The sequence below is a fragment of the Callionymus lyra genome, chromosome 12, assembly GCF_982586985.1.
Source record: "Callionymus lyra chromosome 12, fCalLyr1.hap1.1, whole genome shotgun sequence".
NCBI lineage: Eukaryota > Metazoa > Chordata > Actinopteri > Syngnathiformes > Callionymidae > Callionymus > Callionymus lyra.
In genome coordinates this window covers 14053086-14071641 of record NC_141829.1, presented here as the reverse complement: position 1 = coordinate 14071641, position 18556 = coordinate 14053086, and the positions used below count along the sequence as shown (strand labels likewise).

General features: G+C 36.2%; 1 protein-coding gene across 2 annotated transcripts in view; it reads right to left on the bottom strand.

Moving 5' to 3' along the window:
* Nucleotides 1–2004: 2004 nt before the first annotated feature.
* The window catches only part of LOC148068361 (activin receptor type-1-like), a 32646-nt gene continuing 16094 nt past the window's right edge, over nucleotides 2005–18556 (bottom strand). The window contains exons 2-11 of one of the 2 annotated variants that reach the window (XM_087804403.1): nucleotides 18007–18079; nucleotides 17393–17644; nucleotides 15387–15944; nucleotides 13416–13621; nucleotides 9856–9955; nucleotides 6050–6196; nucleotides 4614–4889; nucleotides 4122–4319; nucleotides 2865–2995; nucleotides 2005–2794 (exon numbers count right to left, since the gene is read on the bottom strand). In XM_087804403.1, coding sequence (XP_087660529.1) covers nucleotides 2660–2794; nucleotides 2865–2995; nucleotides 4122–4319; nucleotides 4614–4889; nucleotides 6050–6196; nucleotides 9856–9955; nucleotides 13416–13621; nucleotides 15387–15944; nucleotides 17393–17644; nucleotides 18007–18070 — 2067 coding nt within the window. In that variant the 5' untranslated portion in view covers nucleotides 18071–18079 and the 3' untranslated portion in view covers nucleotides 2005–2659. The remainder of the gene's footprint in view (nucleotides 2795–2864; nucleotides 2996–4121; nucleotides 4320–4613; nucleotides 4890–6049; nucleotides 6197–9855; nucleotides 9956–13415; nucleotides 13622–15386; nucleotides 15945–17392; nucleotides 17645–18006; nucleotides 18080–18556) is intronic. The other variant, XM_087804402.1, reaches the window with a different exon arrangement.

Here is an 18556-nt window from a genome sequence, read left to right as displayed (position 1 = left end):
CAGTTCAATAAAAAAAACTTTTGAAATGTTTTTATTTCAATTAAAAAATGACTTTAAAACTTTTTCCCCTTAAATATTCCAAATAAGAAAAACAAGTACAGAAATGTTTTAATTTAAATTTAAAAATGATTTTAAAACCGGTTTCACTTCAATAAAAAAACTAAACTTTTTCCCTTTTAAATATTTAAAATTAAAAAAAAAATCGTACAAACAACTGCTTTAGGTTAGGTTAGGTAGAACTTTATTGACTAAATTGTTTTTTTCTAAGTTTATCCACAGCAAATACAGCAATTTTCCAAAGAAAATAATCAAAATAAAATAAGAACAAGAACAAAGAGAAATAAAGAGAAAGAACAAGATGATACAATCTAAGTCTAAAGATAAAGATAAAGAACATAGATCAAAGAAAAATAACAAAGACAAAGAAAGGATACAAAGATTAACATAGAACAGAACATTCAGATACTTTCACTCCACTCCTGCCCCTGAACTCAGAATTGTACAATTTAATAACCCGAGGAATGAATGAGTCCTTGAGTCTATTAGTTTTGCACCTGGGAAGGAGCATTCCTTTGTTTTATTAAACTGAAATTATTTTACTTCAATTAAAAAAATGACTTTAAAACTCTTTTCCCTACGATAAAAAAAATATTTATAAATATTTTTAAATATTTTTAATAAAAAATGGCTTCAGATCTGTTTTCACTTAAATGAAAGACTTGAAAAAATGTCTTTTCCATAAAAACTATTTGTTTCAATTCAATACAAAAAAAAATGCAAAACGTTTTTCAATTCAATACAAAATTCAAAAAGGTTTTCACGATTTAAAAAAATACTTTAAAACCTGCTTCACAAAAAAAATCAAAACTTTCTCCCCTTAAAATATTAAAAATTTAAAAATTTAAATTCGTACAAAATTCAGCTTCAAAACGATTTCAGTTCAGTTAAAAAAGAAAATGTCAAAAATGTTTTCGGTTCAATTTAAAAAATGACTTTAAAACTTTTTTCACTACAGTAAAAAAATATCTTTTCCCCTATTTTTAATACAAAAAGATCGTCTTCAAAACTGTTTTCACTCAAATGAAAGACTTTGAAAAAAATTACGTATGTAAGTCACTTACATAAAAGCAATTGTTCAAAATTTGTTTCAATAAAAAAAAAATTCAAAACATTTGATTAATTCAAAATTTAAGAAACTTTAAAGCTACAAAAAGAAAGATCGCTTCACTTTTCAGATCAGATTTAAAAACAGTCGTTGCTTTTTTTCATACATGAGAACTTAAGTGATAGAATCAAGGACGAAATACCTCCGAAAAGTCATCTTGAATTCAATCAAAGAAAATAAAACAATTTTCACTTCAATAAGAAATACTTGAAAACTTGGTTTTCCAAAAAAAAAAAAAAAACTTAAAAAATGTTTCCTTTTTAATAAAAAAAGACTTCACAAATGTAAAAAAAACTTTTTCACTTTAAAAAAGAAGTTCCCTCATTCTTGTTCCATTTTTTATTAAAGCATTATTTTTTACTTAAATAGTTAATCCAAAATGTCATAATCATAATTTGGCCTAAATCCCCCAAAAAATGACTTCAAAGACAATTTTCATTTTTTTTAAATTAACTCTTTTCTTTATGAAAACATTTTTTCTGATTCGAGATTTTTTTTTTAAATTGAATAATTACGAATCAAATCTACACGCGTCAAAGTTATTTTGTTCTCAATTAAATGACAAAAAAATCCGGGACAATGTTCTTCACGTTTGTGAGATATAGACAAAGATATTGGACTCTTTACGAACCATTTTTTAGATTTGAAATTTACCGTAACTCCTTGAAGGCTCGTCGCAGCTGGAAGGTTTAACCACCGTCTGAAAGCAGAGAACCTGAGCTCTTACAACAGTCATTACGGTAAAGACGAGCACCAGCCCGAACCCAGACCGGACTCACCTGCACCAATGGAAATCCTTCATCTGTATTTCACCGACACACAAATGACACGTGACAACGTTTTTGTTTTTTTCTTCTATTTATTAAATAGAAAATCACTAGTTGATATAAAAGGTTAAAGAAATGTAAAAAGTTTTGAAGTTTGACTTCATGTACTGGACGACACACACTTTTACAGGCGTATTTACAGGCCCCGCCCCTTCCACACACACACACACAGAGGGGGCGGAGCCAGCATCATCTAGCAGCTCGTGTTTGTTCTTTAGCATGTTTGTCTGTAAAGCTGAAACAAAGTCAACGTAAATACACAGTACTTTTGGTTGAACATTTAAAAAAAATAATGGATGCAGCTGTACAACTAGATGAAAACTAGATATGCAGTTTCAGACTCAACCACCAGGTGGATTGAAAAATTGCTGAGTGTTTTTTTTTTTTTTTTTTCCAAACGTTTTCTAGCAGTCGTTTAATGCCCGGGAAATGTTTCTTCCGCTCCGGTGATGAAACATCGTCGTCGTCGTTCTCCTCTGTGAAGGTCTCGCCATCTTTGGATGCCAAAATGTTTTTTCCCCCCCGTCCTGGCCTTTTTTAAAAATAAATAAAGAGTTCTGACGCCAGTCGAGTCTGGACCACCAGAACAAACGGTCCATGCTCCGGTCGTCCTCGGAGAAAAAAGGGTTCATCATCATCATCATCATCGTCCTCCTGGTCCTGGAACTCAAATGTCCGTCTTGATTTTGTCCAGGGAGTTGTCGATCTTGGTCAGAGTCTTTTTGATGCGCAGGGCTGTCAACCGGGCCGACGGGTTCTGGTACCAGCACTCCTTCATGAGTTTAGCCATGGACGTTAAAGTCTGTCGAGGACACAAAAGAGTCAGTTATTCCGTCTAGTAAAACGGCGGAGGTGCAGAGAGAGGAACTCACCGGGTCGGAGAACCACCTGTTGGGGATGTTGGGTCTCTGCTGGTCCACGCACACCACCTTCCTGATGTCCTCGAAACTGGGGTCGCTGGGAACCACGTCGTGAAACGGCGGCTTGTAGTCTTCAACGATACCTGCGGCGCGACAGGAAATCAAGTGTTATGATTTAGAATAATTTGTTTATCTCATCTAGTGAGAATATATGGTTGAACGTTGTACTGGTAACAATAACAATGTACGGTTTATTTATAGTAGTTCATTTTAATATACGTTTATGTCAAAAAGTACATGTTTCTAAAGGTTTGTTGAAGGTATAATTATGATTATTTTTGTATTTTTTTTACATTTTGTTTGATTTTTTTTTTAATATAGATAGTAGATCATTTAATACATACATGTTTTTATAATCGAATTAAAAAATAAATGATCCTTAAATGTAAAAATTGTCATATTTGAGATATTTTAAAATGGTTTCAATTGTATATTAAATAAAAGTGTTTTTTTTTCAGCAATACAATTTTAATTTATATATAATAACGTCAAGGTGTGGGAGTACATGTGAAATAATCAAATACAATATAACATACTTATTGACGAGTTACAATCACATGACGAGTCCAGAAGATGATCTTATTTTCAGATAAAAAGATAAAAATAAATCCTAAATTACTTGTTTAAAAACATTTGCCGTCTGGGTTAGAAACAGAAATAATATCTGAAGACAAAAGAAAAATACTTTATTTTACAGTTTACAATTTATAGTTGAAAATAATTAGATTAAAGTAGAACATTTGATTGACTTTAGTTGAAAATTGTTTGATTATGGTTGAAAATTGTACAATTATCAACTGCTAATGCTTCCTCTGGTGTGGAAAACAAACACAACTTCATGTTTCAAGTTACAGAAAATGGTGTTGTTTTTAGCTTAAAATAATGCATCTTCTGTAAAAAAAAAAATGTAATATGTATATATATATGAAACATTAATGGTCCAAGAGTCTACCCCTGTGGTACTCCATTTCAAATCATTAATGAGAGTAGTGTTTTTAAAAGATAAAAAAATTAAAACATTTATTTCTGTGTAGAGAAATAAAGTTTGTCACACGTCAACTTCGCCCCAGTGAGATAAAGAAACTATTCTTATCAGCAATTCCTTCTTATTTTTGTCTTTAAAAACCCTAAATATTTTTCCAGACTCAGTTTAAAATCGACTCAGTTTCTATCCAAACACTCGTGTCGCTCCGACAACAAGCCACTGACCGTTGCTGACCGTCCTCCTGGCGACCTCCCACAGCACCAGGCCCAGAGCCCAGATGTCCACCCTCTTGAAGGACTCGAAGCAGTCCATCTGGATGGAGTCGTCCAGCACCTCGGGGGCCATGTAGCGCTTGGTGCCCACTTTGGGGTTGCTGCCCACGTCCAGCTCGTTGGTGTCTTGGAAGTGCATGACGGCCAGACCTGAGCGCCCGGAGGGGGACGAGGAAAAAAAACAAACACTTGATGTCAAAACGAGTCTCACAAACAGGATGTTCTCTGCGGGCGTTAACTTATTTAGCCAGCAGCGGGGAGCCGCATCTCTGGAACATTGAGCTTAATACATGCTCCTGCGGCTTCAGGACTCTAGCTTCAAGTCGTGCGTGCGCACGTGGAAATCTGCTCTATTAGATCAAGTGGTCTGACGAGTCCTAAGTGTGACGTCGCTGCTGTGTTTGTCGATTAAAAACAAAAATAAAGTGTTGACTCGGCACCTACCGAGATCGGCGATGCAGCACTGGCCGTTCTTCTTCACCAGGATGTTCTTGCTCTTCAGGTCTCGGTGGGCGATGGCCGGTTTGCCCTGAGTGCCGAAGATCTCCACGTGGAGGTGGGCCAGGCCGCTGGCGATGGACAGAGCCATGCGGAGGCAGCCCAGGGCGTCCAGGGTGACCAGCTGCAGGTAGTCGTACAGGGAACCCATCTCGTGGAAGTGAGTGATGAGCCACAGCTGAGTGCTGGAGTTCCTGGACGTCATGTCGGACGCGATGAAGCCTGAGATGAAGAAGACGTGAACATTGAAAACGGTTTCATTATATTGAAAATTGTTTGTTCCCAGTAGACGATTGTTTGATTACATTTTTTTTTATTGTAGGTGAATATTGTTTGATTATGGTTGAAAATTGTTTGATTAAAATTGTTTGATTGAAGTTGAAAATTGATTGATTATAGATTAAAATTGTTTGATTATCAATAAAAATTGTTTTAATATAGTCGAAAATGTTTAATAATAGTTGAAAATGTTTGATTACAGTTGAAAATGTTTGATTACAGTTGAAAATTGTTTGATAATAGATGAAAATTGTTTGATTATAGTTGAAAATGTTTGATGGTAGTTGAAAATTGATTGATTATAGATGAAAATTGTTTGATTATAAATTAAAATAGTTTGATATTAGATGAAAATTGTTTGATTGTAATTGAAAATTCTGATTACTGTTGAAATTGTTTGATTAAAGTTGAAAATTGTTTGGTTATAGATGAAAAAATGTGTTTATAGATGAAAATTGTTTGATTACCGTTGAAAATGTTTGATTATAGTTGAAAATTGTTTGGTTATAGATGAAAAAATGTGTTTATAGATGAAAATTGTTTGATTACCGTTGAAAATGTTTGATTATAGTTGAAAATTGTTTGATAATAGTTTAAAAAAAATTGATTATAGTTGAAAATTGTTTGATTATAGATGAAAATTGTTGGATTATAGATGAAAATTGTTTGATTATAGATTAAAATATTTTGATATTAGATGAAAATTGTTTGATTGTAATTGAAAATTCTGATTACTGTTGAAATTGTTTGATTAAAGTTGAAAACTGTTTGGTTATAGATGAAAAAATGTGTTTATAGATGAAAATTGTTTGATTACCGTTGAAAATGTTTGATTATAGTTGAAAATTGTTTGATAATAGTTTAAAAAAAATTATTATAGTTGAAAATTGTTTGATTACAGATAAAAATTGTTTGATTATAGTTGGAAATTGTTTGATAATAGTTATAAATTGTTTGATTACTGTTGAAAATCGTTTAATTACAAGAGAAAACTGTTTGATTAAAATTGTTTGATTACTGTTGAAAATGATTTGATTGAAAATGTTTATTTATTGTTGAAATGTGTTTTTAAAAAAAATGGTTACATTAAAGTCCTGACATACCCAGAATATTCTTGTGTCTCAAAAGAACCGTGTTGTAGATCTCCGTCTCCCGGAACCAGGACTTTTCGTCTCTGGACGAGAAGATCTTGACGGCGACGCTCTCTCCCTGCCACTGTCCTCGCCACACCTCGCCGTAACGACCCTTCCCTGTGCAGGACAAACACCGTCGTGAATCACACAAACAAGTTAGGATCAGGAAATAAAGGTTTCTCTAACATCGTGGCAGAAATAAAAGCAATCAGTGGTTTCTGTGGAGTGTCCAATTATGATTAACATGTGAAGAGAGCTTCTTTATTTGAGCATGAAAGCTCTGAAAGCTGCTTCACTTTAAAGAGCCTGAACACAGTCCACGGGCAGAACCAAATGACACTTAACAACTGCTAATGCTTCCTTTGATGTGGAAAAACAAACACAACTACCTGCTTCAAACTGAAAATTGATGAAGACTCCGTTCAAGACTTTAAAAGCAACAGAACAGTATTTTTAAGAGCTACAGAAATATGTGTTTTTTGTAGCTTAAAATAATACATCTTCTGCAAAAACAACATGTGATATTTGTAGATATATAATAATTAATGGTACAAGAGTTGACCCCTGTGGTACTACAGTGGAAAATAGTTTGATTATAGTTGAAAATGGTTTGATTATAGTTAAATTGTTTGATTATAGTTACATTTTTTTGATTATAGTAGAAAATACTTTGATTATAGTGGAAAATGGTTTGATTATAGTTAAATTGTTTGATTATAGTAGAAAATAGTTTGATTAAAGTTTGAAAATGGTTTGATTACAGTTGAAAATTGTACAATTAACAACTGCTAATGCTTCCTTTGATGTGGAAAAACAAACACAACTACCTTCTTCAAACTGAAAATTGATGAAGACTCCGTTCAAGAATTTAAAAGCAACGGAACAGAATTTTTAAAAGCTACAGAAAAATGTGTTTTTGAAGCTTACAACATGTGATTTACGTACATAGACAAAACATTAATGGTCCAAGAGTCGACCCCCTGTGGTACTACAGTAGACAATAGTTTGATTATAGTTAAATTGTTTGATTAGAGTATAAAATAGTTTGATTAGAGTATAAAATTGTTTGATTATAGTTAAATTGTTTGATTAGAGTATAAACTAGTTTGATTATAGTGGGAAATTGTTTGATTATGGTTAAATTGTTTGATTAGAGTATAAAATAGTTTGATTTTAGTTGAAAATTGTTTGAGTATAGTTAAATTGTTTGATTAGAGTATAAACTAGTTTGATTATAGTGGGAAATTGTTTGATTAAAGTTGAAAATGGTTTGATTACAGTTGAAAATTGTACAATTAACAACTGCTAATGCTTCCTCTGATGTGGAAAACAAACAACTTCACTGCAAATTGATGAAGACTTCATTCAAGACTTTTAATGCAACGGAACAGAATTTTTAAAAGCTACAGAAAAATGTGTTTCTGCAGCTTAAAATAATACTTGTGATTTATGTATATAGACGAAACATTAATGGTCCAAGAGTCGACCCCTGTGGTACTCAATTTCTACTCATTCTGAGTAGTGTTTTTTGTTTTTTTTAAATAATAAAAACACGGGTTTAGAGGAATAAAGTTTGTCACACATCAACTTTGCCCCAGTGAGATAAAGAAACTATTCTTATCAGTAAACGAGTGGACAGATAAGATAAACCGCGACATCTCTACAGTGTTGACAACAAGACTTTAATTGATATTTAATATTTATGACACGTCTTGACTCGTGATGCGTGAAGCAGTTTAAAGTTTAACACAGAGCTCTACCACAGGTCAGTCCCGGACATTCAAGTGTCATAAAGGGACGAGACGTTGTCACGGAAACTATATGAAAATAAAACCTCTTTGTACAACATAACACTTGAAATGATCGTCACAGGATATTCAAGTTCATATTATGGATCTTTGGATCCTCAAATACATCTAGATAATTAAATACTTCACAGATGTAACATTTAAGTGGTTGTTTCTGCTGTATGTGTATCTGCCAGATGCTGAACTAAGAAATAACCTTCGAATTTCAATCATTTCAGCTTTTTTTCTAACCCTTTTCTTTAACATGTTTATTGTGTAAAATGTTTGTTGTGCTGTTTTTATGACGTTTACATTTTTAGTATATTGTGCGTAAAGAAACGTATATAGATTTTTCATTTTTTAATTATAGTTCTTTTATGGTTTATATTTCAATAAAGTGTGTAAACAATTAAATAATTGTATATTTTAATAACAATTGACATGCAAATATTAATAGGGTTTGTTCATTTTTCTGTTGCAACTAAAATTCAGGCCTCTAGATGGCAGCAGTCACTATGTCCTCCACAGCTAAAGAAACAATATAAGTCCTGTGAGATCCTGGTGACGACCGAGGACGAGAGGATACAGTCGACTCCAGCAGCTTTTATAGCTGATGTTTGGACTTATTTTGGTGATGACTGAGGACAAGAAGATACAGTCGACTCCAGCAGCTTTTATAGCTGATGTTTGGACATATTTTGGTGATGACTGAGGACGAGAGGATACAGTCGACTCCAGCAGCTTTTATAGCTGATGTTTGGACATATTTTGGTGATGACTGAGGACAAGAAGATACAGTCGACTCCAGCAGCTTTTATAGCTGATGTTTGGACATATTTTGGTGATGACTGAGGACAAGATACAGTCGACTCCAGCATCTATTATAGCTGATGTTTGGACATATTTTGGTGATGACTGAGGACAAGAAGATACAGTCGACTCCAGCAGCTATTATAGCTGATGTTTGGACATATTTCGGTGATGACTGAGGACGAGAAGATACAGTCGACTCCAGCAGCTATTATAGCTGATGTTTGGACATATTTTGGTGATGACTGAGGACAAGAAGATACAGTCGACTCCAGCATCTATTATAGCTGATGTTTGGACATATTTTGGTGATGACTGAGGACAAGAAGATACAGTCGACTCCAGCAGCTATTATAGCTGATGTTTGGACATATTTTGGTGATGACTGAGGACGAGAAGATACAGTCGACTCCAGCAGCTATTATAGCTTATGTTTGGACATATTTTGGCGGGGACTGAGGACGTGAAGATACAGTCGACTCTAGCAGCTATTATAGCTGATGTATGGACATATTTTGGCGGGGACTGAGGACAAGAGGATACAGTTGACTCCAGCAGCTTTTAAAGCTAACGTTTGGACACATTTTGGCGATGACTGAGGACGAGAGGATACAGTCGACTCCAGCAGCTTTAAAAGCTGATGTTTGGACTATATTTTGGTTTCAAAACAAACGAAAGCAGTTACGACTTCGTCAAGAGTCAAGTAGTCTATAAATTCTTTAACGGAGTCAAGTACTCGACAATACTACAAACATATCCTCATTACTACAGTATCACAATATATCGTAACATCGCGGTATCGTGATTCATATCTCACACACCACTAGTTCTTTCCATTTTGCTTGTAATGTGTCAGATTGCTCGATTTAAGTTTGTTTCCTTCTTGAATAAAACTAAAGTCGTCACATCATCGCCCTCGAGGTCGACACTCATCTTGCAAATGAAGTACGACAACTGATGACTTGTGAATATTCTAAGGTTGACTGAAGTGTTTTTAACAAACACTAATAAGCACCGGCTTCATTTGCAAGGCCGGCGCATCCCGGTGTCGACCCCCCACCCCCCACCCCCCCCATGCTGTGTTGACACAAAAGCATCTCATTAGAATGAATGAGGTGCCGCATATTTCCCCACCGTGCTAATGTCAATAACAATGGTCGTGTTGGAGTGGACACTTACCCACGCACTCGTTCAGCGTGATCTGTCGAGCCACCGTTCTTTGAACCAGGAACGGCAGCCCCGAGCCACTGCCGGAGGTGCAGGAGTGATCCAGCATTTCCTGGGAAGAGAGAGAGAGAAACATGTTCATGAAAGTGAATAAAAGCAAGGGTTCAGACATGTTCATGTGTGGCGGCGCAGACCGCCCCCTGCTGTGAAGACAACAGAAGCGCTTAGAGCCCCCCCCCACACCTCCCCGGAGACGAGTGTGTACACTGGAGATCTCTTCTAATCCTGGTGCCAGACTCCCAAATCGACGCAATGCTGCTAAGCCTTTTATTTTTATCTCCTCAACAAGGCGTGCAGGAGAGCGGAGCCGCCACAGGGGGGCAGCACTCGTCAGTGCAACTGAGGAGTGACAGACTGACTGATAAGAAGATATTCATAATGCATGAAGAGTCTGAGAGTCTACTCCGAATCCTCACATAGTGCTAAAGTGAGTTTAAAATAATATGTCAAGGGTTTTTTTGTGGGGGGGGCAGTCGGCGCAGAGGACAAGTTTATAACAACATCCAGGCAAAGACTGCAGTGTCATTCTGAAGAGGTTTTAAACATCTTCTATCGATGCAAGATTTATGCTCTGTTGACTAAGAATATAGGACATTCATTCTGTTATGGAGGTTGATTTGTTTCTTTTTGATTAAAAAAATAAGTTTATTGAATAAAAAATGTCATTAAAAAGAAAGTTGCTTCAATCAGAACAATTTTTTTAGTAAAACAGTTGCTTCTTTTTAAAATAAATATGTTCAATAAATAAACAAGTGGGTTCAGTTAGATCAAAAAATAAATGTTAAATTTCAATTTTTCAAAGGTTGATTTAATCAAAAACTAATATTTTTATTTTAAAAGGTTGCTGCAATAAAAACAATTTTTGATGAAGGTTGTTTTAGTTTGTTTTTTTTTTAAAAAAAGAAGAGATTCCAAATCCAAAAAATAGCTCATATTTTCATTTAAAAGGTTCCTTCATTTCATTGAAATAAATATTTTAATAATAAAATCAATACACAGAAACAAAGCAAATGGTTTCTATTTAAAAAAAAATAGGACTCATTTTTAAAATAAAACGACTTTGTTTGTTTGAGGTAATATATTTTGTTAAGTGTCAATTTAATTTAATTGTATTACAATAAAAAACGTTTTGAAGTTGTAGACATTTATTTAAAGTTGCTTTAATCAAAACTAATTTTTTTCATTCAGAAATAGTTGCTTCTATAAAAAAAATTATGTTCAATAAAAGTCGCTTTAGTTCAAAAATAATTCAAAAATAGCTCATATTTTCATTTAAAAAGTTCCCTCTTTTCAATGAAAACCTTTTTTTTTCTTCAATAATAACAATAAACAGAAGTTTCTTCAAACAAACCAAATAGTTTCAGTTTATAATAAATAAGTGTTTGACAGTTTAAAAAAGAACAACGCTTTGTTAATTGTGTTTACATTTGTGTAATTAGTTAATTACTGAATCCCTAAAAAAGTTGCTTCCATTAATTGTCATTTTTTTTGTTTTTATTGAAGTGAAAAAAAACTTGAGTTTTCAACATAGTGAAAAAAGTTTCATGGCGTTTTTTTTAAAATAAAAATTAAAGCGAAAAACGTTTTGAAGTCATGGTTATTTGATTAAATAATAAAGAAACAAATCTCCATTTATCTTCTGAGACGCAGATCAACACGAGTTTTACAGCCGCAAATGAAACTAAAACACTCTTTAATTGTAGCTAAAATAAATACTTGAACATCTCACTAAGTTCCAGGAAAGACACAAAATGGACGGAGGGAGGAGTGTTTTTCTTTTCTCCAGCATTTGGGCTGAACTTGAGTAGAGCGCTCGTCTTTCCCAAGAAAAAAAACCACAGGACTCCACCTAAACTCTGGATCAGTTTAGCGAAAAAACCCAAACCACACAGTGGAAAATTCAAAAGCCACAGTTAAGAGAGGCGGAGATAAAATGGCGGAAAAAAACCAAAAAACATTCCACCGGCGGAGAAGAAAAGCAGAAGGAAACATTGAAAACATGGCGTTTTCTTCACATCGGAGACACTCAAGACGCACAAAAGTGCCTTGAAAAACAACCTGAAGTGTTTTGACATTCAGAGACTTAGTTTTTTCTAAAACTTGCTGCCTGGGACTGATGGCGACGTTCAAGGATGTTTGTTAAAATATGGCTTGTGATCAACTAGGATCCTTCTAAGACGTGAAGACGAAAGCGTCGCCGTGGCGAGTTCTGGAGACGTAGAATGAATGCATCACGTATGTTTGGATCTCGACGAGGTGATTTCCAGAGCATTAGTGGAGAATATAATTGCAGTGTGAACCAAAACGTAAACGGTGTTTATGGTGACAATTGCATGTTTGCCATGTGTCGACATAAATCCACGGAAATCTACATAATCCCGAACCAAAGCGAGGCTGAAAAGATCATCTTAAGTGTCACTTTGTACAGGTTTCGGACGGTTTCTCATAAGCCACAAGAGAAGTTGATCTTATACAATTATTTTTTAGCTTTGTGAGTAATAAATGTCATATATATGAATCTATTAATCGTATTACGTACAACTTTAATCTTGTTATACAATTCTATCTCTCAGTAAACATATTATTCAACTAAAATCTTGTAATAATCATTATTTATATCAATTGAATCCTGTAATAAATGTAATATATAGTATTTGTTTCCTTTAATAAACGTAATATACGACTTTAATATTGTAATAAACGTAATATAAACTTAAATCTCAAAATAAACGTTTAATATATATATATATATATATATATATAAACGTAATATACGACTTTAATATTGTAATAAACGTAATATAAACTTAAATCTCAAAATAAACGTTTAATATATATATATATATATATATATATATATGACTTAAATCTTGTAATAAACGTTAATATTTACAACTGTAATCTAGTAGTACATTTAATTAGACAATTTTAACCTCGTAATAAACATAATAAATACTACTTCAATATCCTAATATACTTAATATAAACTTACATTTCAAAATGACTTATGTATTTATTTATTCGATTGTTTTTACATGTATTTATCGATGTTTGTTTGGATGGATGTATTTTTACTGCTTAAAAAAATAATTTCTCCTCAGGGGATAAATAAAGTATCCATCTATATATCTAATCTAATCTGCTTTAATCAAGTAATAAACAAAATAAATACGACTTTAATCTTGTAATAATATTATATACAAATCTAGTCTCATGATATTTGTAATATCATCTTTAATTCAGTGATATATTTATACACGCATAGCTTTAAATGTTATAAAAACCTTAAATCAAATCTTTTAATTAGCTAAAAACAAAGTGCTCATGTTAGCATTAGCATTGTTAGCCTTAGCATTGTTTGCATATAAAGGTTTTAATGACTGTAAAACTAACAAATCTTTAGTTGAAAAGTATGAACGTCAAAATACTTGTAAAATAGAGTCGTGGCGTGTTAAAGAGGAAGTCAGAAAAGTATCTTTTAATGTTTCACCGCCAGCTAGCTTGACACTCACCGCCAGAGTGCTCTCGCCCACGTTGGACGCGATGAGGCCGTCGATGGTTCCGTACTCGGCGTCGCGAGAAGTCAGACGCTCCATCTGGTTGTGGTGGATCCTCCGGAACACCAAGATGGCGACGGCGGACAGGATGACGAGGATGATGATGGGCGCCACGATGGCGACGGCCAGCGTGGTGGCGTTGTAGTTGGATAACTCGTCGGCTGTTAGGAGACAGGAAGTGGCTGTTATTACGAGTTAAGAGACGCTTTTTTTTCACGTACCTAAGAGTTTCCTGATAGGACCACACACACACACACACACACACACACGCTTCTGTCGCAAACACTCATCAAAGTCTTAACTTGTGTTCGACACCAAACACTCTTGGAAAACCCACGTCAAGAACTGACCGGCATACACACTTCCCAGCATTCCATAGTAGAGACACGAACACTGTTCTTTTCACGAGGCCACAGAATGAACTCTTTCTTCGTACGCGAGGCACCGATGATGATTTCAAACACAGATCTGACAGATAATGTCAGTCCCTGACAAACAAGTCGGACTTGTGAAGTCTCTTGTGTCGAAACTAAATTATGGGATGGAAAGCAAAACCATCTTGGCTATAGGAGGCATGTGTTCTGATATAATGTTGGATAAATGAGGTCGTATTCAGGGGAATATGGATCTTACACGGTCAATAAAACTGCTGTTTATAACATTCTATATACAATTAAATGGCGACTGGCAACGTGAGCATGAAATATCAGGTAGAATTGATATTAATGCTGACAATTTTAAGCATAAACACTATAATTAGGATCATTATTATGGTCAAACAAAAGTAAGAAGCAAATACATTCTTGAAACTATGTTTATGTAAAGTTAACAAAAGTTTTGCGATACCTCAATAACACCATCAACAAATAAACAAAAGAAAAATTAAGTTTAATCCAAACTAAGAAGGATCTTGATTGAGTGGCATATTAGTATTTGGGGGGGAAAGACAATATTGATAAACTTAAATATATCGCAGTATTTTTCTTCATGATACTGTACGTTTTTTTTCCCCAAAAATGTTTAAAATTATTTTTTTATACGTTTTCTTTATCATTGTTAATTTATTTTGTATGAAACTTTATGGTCTGGCGTTCTCTTGCGACAAGTATAACCATACACTAGTATTGTCCAAGTACTTGACTCTGGCGTTGCAGAATTTACAGAGCGCATGACTCTTGACGAAGTTGTAACTGCTTTCATTTGTTTTGAAACCAAAAAAACTTTAAAAGCTGCTGGAGTCAAATGTATCCTCTCGTCCTCAGTCATATACAGAATGTCACAGGATTTCTATTGTTTCTTTAGCTGCGGATCTGCCATATAGCAGCCGGAATATTAGTTGCAACACAAAATTGAACAAACGCTTTGAATATCGATGCAGTATTGTGGAAAAACACATTGTGACATTCAAGTGTATTGAAATTAGGGCTGCACGATATATCCGAAAACTATCAATATCACGATACTGCCACATGCAATTAGCATATCGAAATATGTGCAATAAATTATAATTTTTCATTGATTAATCAATCAGTCAAATCAAGCATTACTAAAAAAATGCGCACTTTGACCAATCAGTGTCATGTTCTGTGAAGTTGTCAATTTGTACTTCTACGTCTCGTTGTTGTTTACGTCTCCGTCCGTCCGGCAGCTGTGCGGCGCATCTTGCTAGGCGCGGTTGCCATGGCAACACGTCTCAGTATATACATATGTTTAACATTTTGAATGGTGGTCACGATTCTTTTTAAATGGAAAAAGTTGGCTCAAAAAAGGTTGAAAAACACTGCCCCCTACAGTAATCGCTCCTGCGTGCGGCTACATTTTTAGGTGAAGGAAAAGTATCGCAATAATACCGATATCGCAATTCAAGACACCGATATCGAATATCGCACATATTTCTCTACTGGACGATCAAGTGACAAAACGTACCTTTGACAGGAAGCTCCACGGTGCTGTTCAGGTTGCACAAGTGTCCCTGACAACATTCCACGATCTGGTCCCGGGAAGGCGGCGTCTTGCAGGTGAGTTTGCTCTGCTCCGGGACGTTGAAGCAACCCTTCTGGTAAACCAGCAACCCGGCGTTGACGGTGAGGGAGGAGAAGCACTGGTGTCCGAGGCAGCGGTCGCCCGTGATGCAGGAACTGCCCTCGCAGACGCACTGGTGCTCCTCGGCCGACGCCGGCTTGGCGTCCGCTTCCTCCTCGCCGCCGCCGCCGCCGCCTTTCCCTCTGGCCTGCAGCGTGACGTTCATGTTGCACAGATGGCCCTGGCAACACTTGACCACGTGGCCGGGCGAGGGCGGGGCGGCGCAGGTGGCGCGGCCCTCCTGGTCGTCCCTGAGGCAGCCCTTCATCTGGACCGTGGCCCCGTCCACCGTCTTGACGGAGGCGAAGCACTGCTGACCACTGCAGCGCCGGGCGCCGGCGCAGGGCTCGCCCTCGCACACGCACTCCTGCTCCCGCAGGACCGGCCGGACCGCAGACGCCTCTGATGGAAAGGGAAACAGATACGGTGAAAGGCCGTTTAAGAGACTCGCCGACAGCAGCCCATTAAATTAAAAGGCGATCACTCAGAAATATCTTCTCCACCAGCCTGCAGACACACTTGTTGAGATCGGCCTCGTACGACAACTGTTGGGTTTATTTTGGTTTTATGACTAATGGATTGATCATAACACACTATGAGCAACAGATTTTATTTGGCTTTCCTTTTTTTTAGATAAAGGTTGTTTTATATATAGCAGTGATTACATTTCAAGGTTTTGAGCCTTTAAGAAATTGTTTGTTTCTACACCAACATCAATTATTTTACGTAAAATGAACTTTGATGAAAAAGAAAATAATATAAAAATAATTTTCCAAAAAAGGAAAAAAAAAAAAAAAGGGCACTGAATTCTTATTAGTTGCCAGAAACATTTTGGAAAAAACAAAAAAGCTAAATTTAATAAAGATACATTTTTTTAATTAATCTACAGCAGACGAGATGAGTTGGAAAATTCCATTTCTACACATTTTCTACGTACAGTGGATGTAGTGAAGGGCCATCAAGGACAAAATAAAGAAGCTAAACATGTAAAAATAAAGCAATAAAATAGAAAATAAACAATTTATATTACCATTATTTAAAGACAAATTTCATAAAAGCACATTTGATCCAAATATTTGTATTTACATTCACTTTTTGGGGGTCAATAATTACTAATCAATGTTCTTAGAGTCGTACTAAGATAATAAATAATATAGGATAATAATTATGAATGAATTATTATAACAATAAAATAATATTTCTTGTTACTTCATGAAGGGCCACAGAATTACTAAATAATATTATCTAATGTTGAAAAAGTATATTCAAAACAAAAGATAGTCGTTTTCATTTGTGTTGTTAAAAAAAACAGTTCAAGTTCTATCATGGAACCAGTTGTTCATTCATTATTCAATGAAATGTCCATAGATAATAATTGTTCAGTTGTTTTCTCTTCGTCTGGCTCCCTCTCAGTGAACTCATCGCTGTAGCTGAATGCAAATTTTGATATTGCTTTTGTTGCTTGAGCTACCGTATATTCACTGATACGAGTGCAACATTTCAAAATGGACAAAAGATTGTATTGATCAGGTTTCTGAAAATAAACTGGCCACAAAAGGGGCCCATTCTTGTGGAAAATGGGTCACAATCTGGGGGGTAATTCAGAATGCTTTTTTTGTCGTATTTTTTTTATGGATTTCTGTGTAGTTCCACTGTTCATTTGAGCAATTTTGGTCTTATAAAACCAAAAAAAGGAGACGCCGAAATTGTGGCCGCAAAATTTTATGTCAGGGGCCACAAAGTTTGTTGCTCCTGCTCCAGATAAACATTATTTCCTATTATTTTACCCATTCATTTTTATAATATTTAATTCAATCTTAAGTACTATATGTTCTTGGTACTCGGCTCACCTTTGACCTGTGGCGGCAGCGAAGCGTTCACGTTGCAGAGATCACCCCAGCAGCATTCCACCAGCAGCTCGGGGGTCGGCGGGCCGGCGCCGCCGCAGGGGAACGCCTCATCGTCGGCGGCGACGCATCCCTTCTGCAGAACCGCCGTCCCGTTCAGCGTGGACAGCGAGGTGAAGCACCGGCGGCCGAAACACCGACCCTCGCCGCCGCAGGACGCCCCCTCGCACAAGCACTCCGAGTTCCTCGCCACGCCTGGGAAAACGGGCGCAAGATTAGCGTGTTAATCCCTTTTTTTTTTTCTTTTTTAGGCCCAAAAAAGAAGCTGTGCTTATCTGTTAAAGTATTTTATTTTTTTTTAAATAACATTTCACGACTTTGACAATGTGCCGCTGCTGCAGTTATTGAGGAGAACAGAGGCGGCAGATTGAGCGAGAGGGAGGGAGACGGAAAAAGGACATTTTTCTTTTTTTTGGGAGATTTGAATGAGTGCTTTGTGCCGCTTGTAGGTGGTACCGTGACAGACAGTGCATCACTAGCACCATTTTTTTTTTTTTGTGAAGACGCGTAAAAAGGCTCCGGTGGTGTCTGTGATGCAGGAATGGAACGACACTTACCACTTTCCAAACCGGAGCAGGGGAGAACCAGGAGCGCCCAAAGAAACATGCCACCGGCTGTCATCGTCAACCTGGTGGGAAAGAAAAATAATGGTGGGTGTGAGTTACAACTTCTTGTCGGCATCTTCCAGACGCTCTTGGGGTTTTTTTGGGGGGTTTTTTTGGAGTGGGGGGAAAGGGAGTCGAAAACCAAGTTTAAAAATGCTCAAATAAAGTGGGTCTCAAGCCTCCCTGTTGTCCTGGCAACAAGGCAATGAGTGGCAAGCAATGGGGAGACTGGTGCTCTCCTATTGGCTGTCCCTGTGAGTGTGTGTGTGTGTGTGTGTGAGAGTGTGTGTCGATGCCACTGTGTGTGTGTGTGTGTTGGAGGGACAGGCTGCTTTGGCACTGAGGGGAGAGAGGAGCAGACAGACGCGAGAGGAGGAGGCGGAGGAGAGGAAAAAAAAAGAAGCGATGGCAGTGGGGAGATCAGCCGTGGGTGCCCAAATATTATCGTCTGGAGTCGACGCAGACACTTTATGTTCAAAGACCCCCCAGACTTATTTAGTAT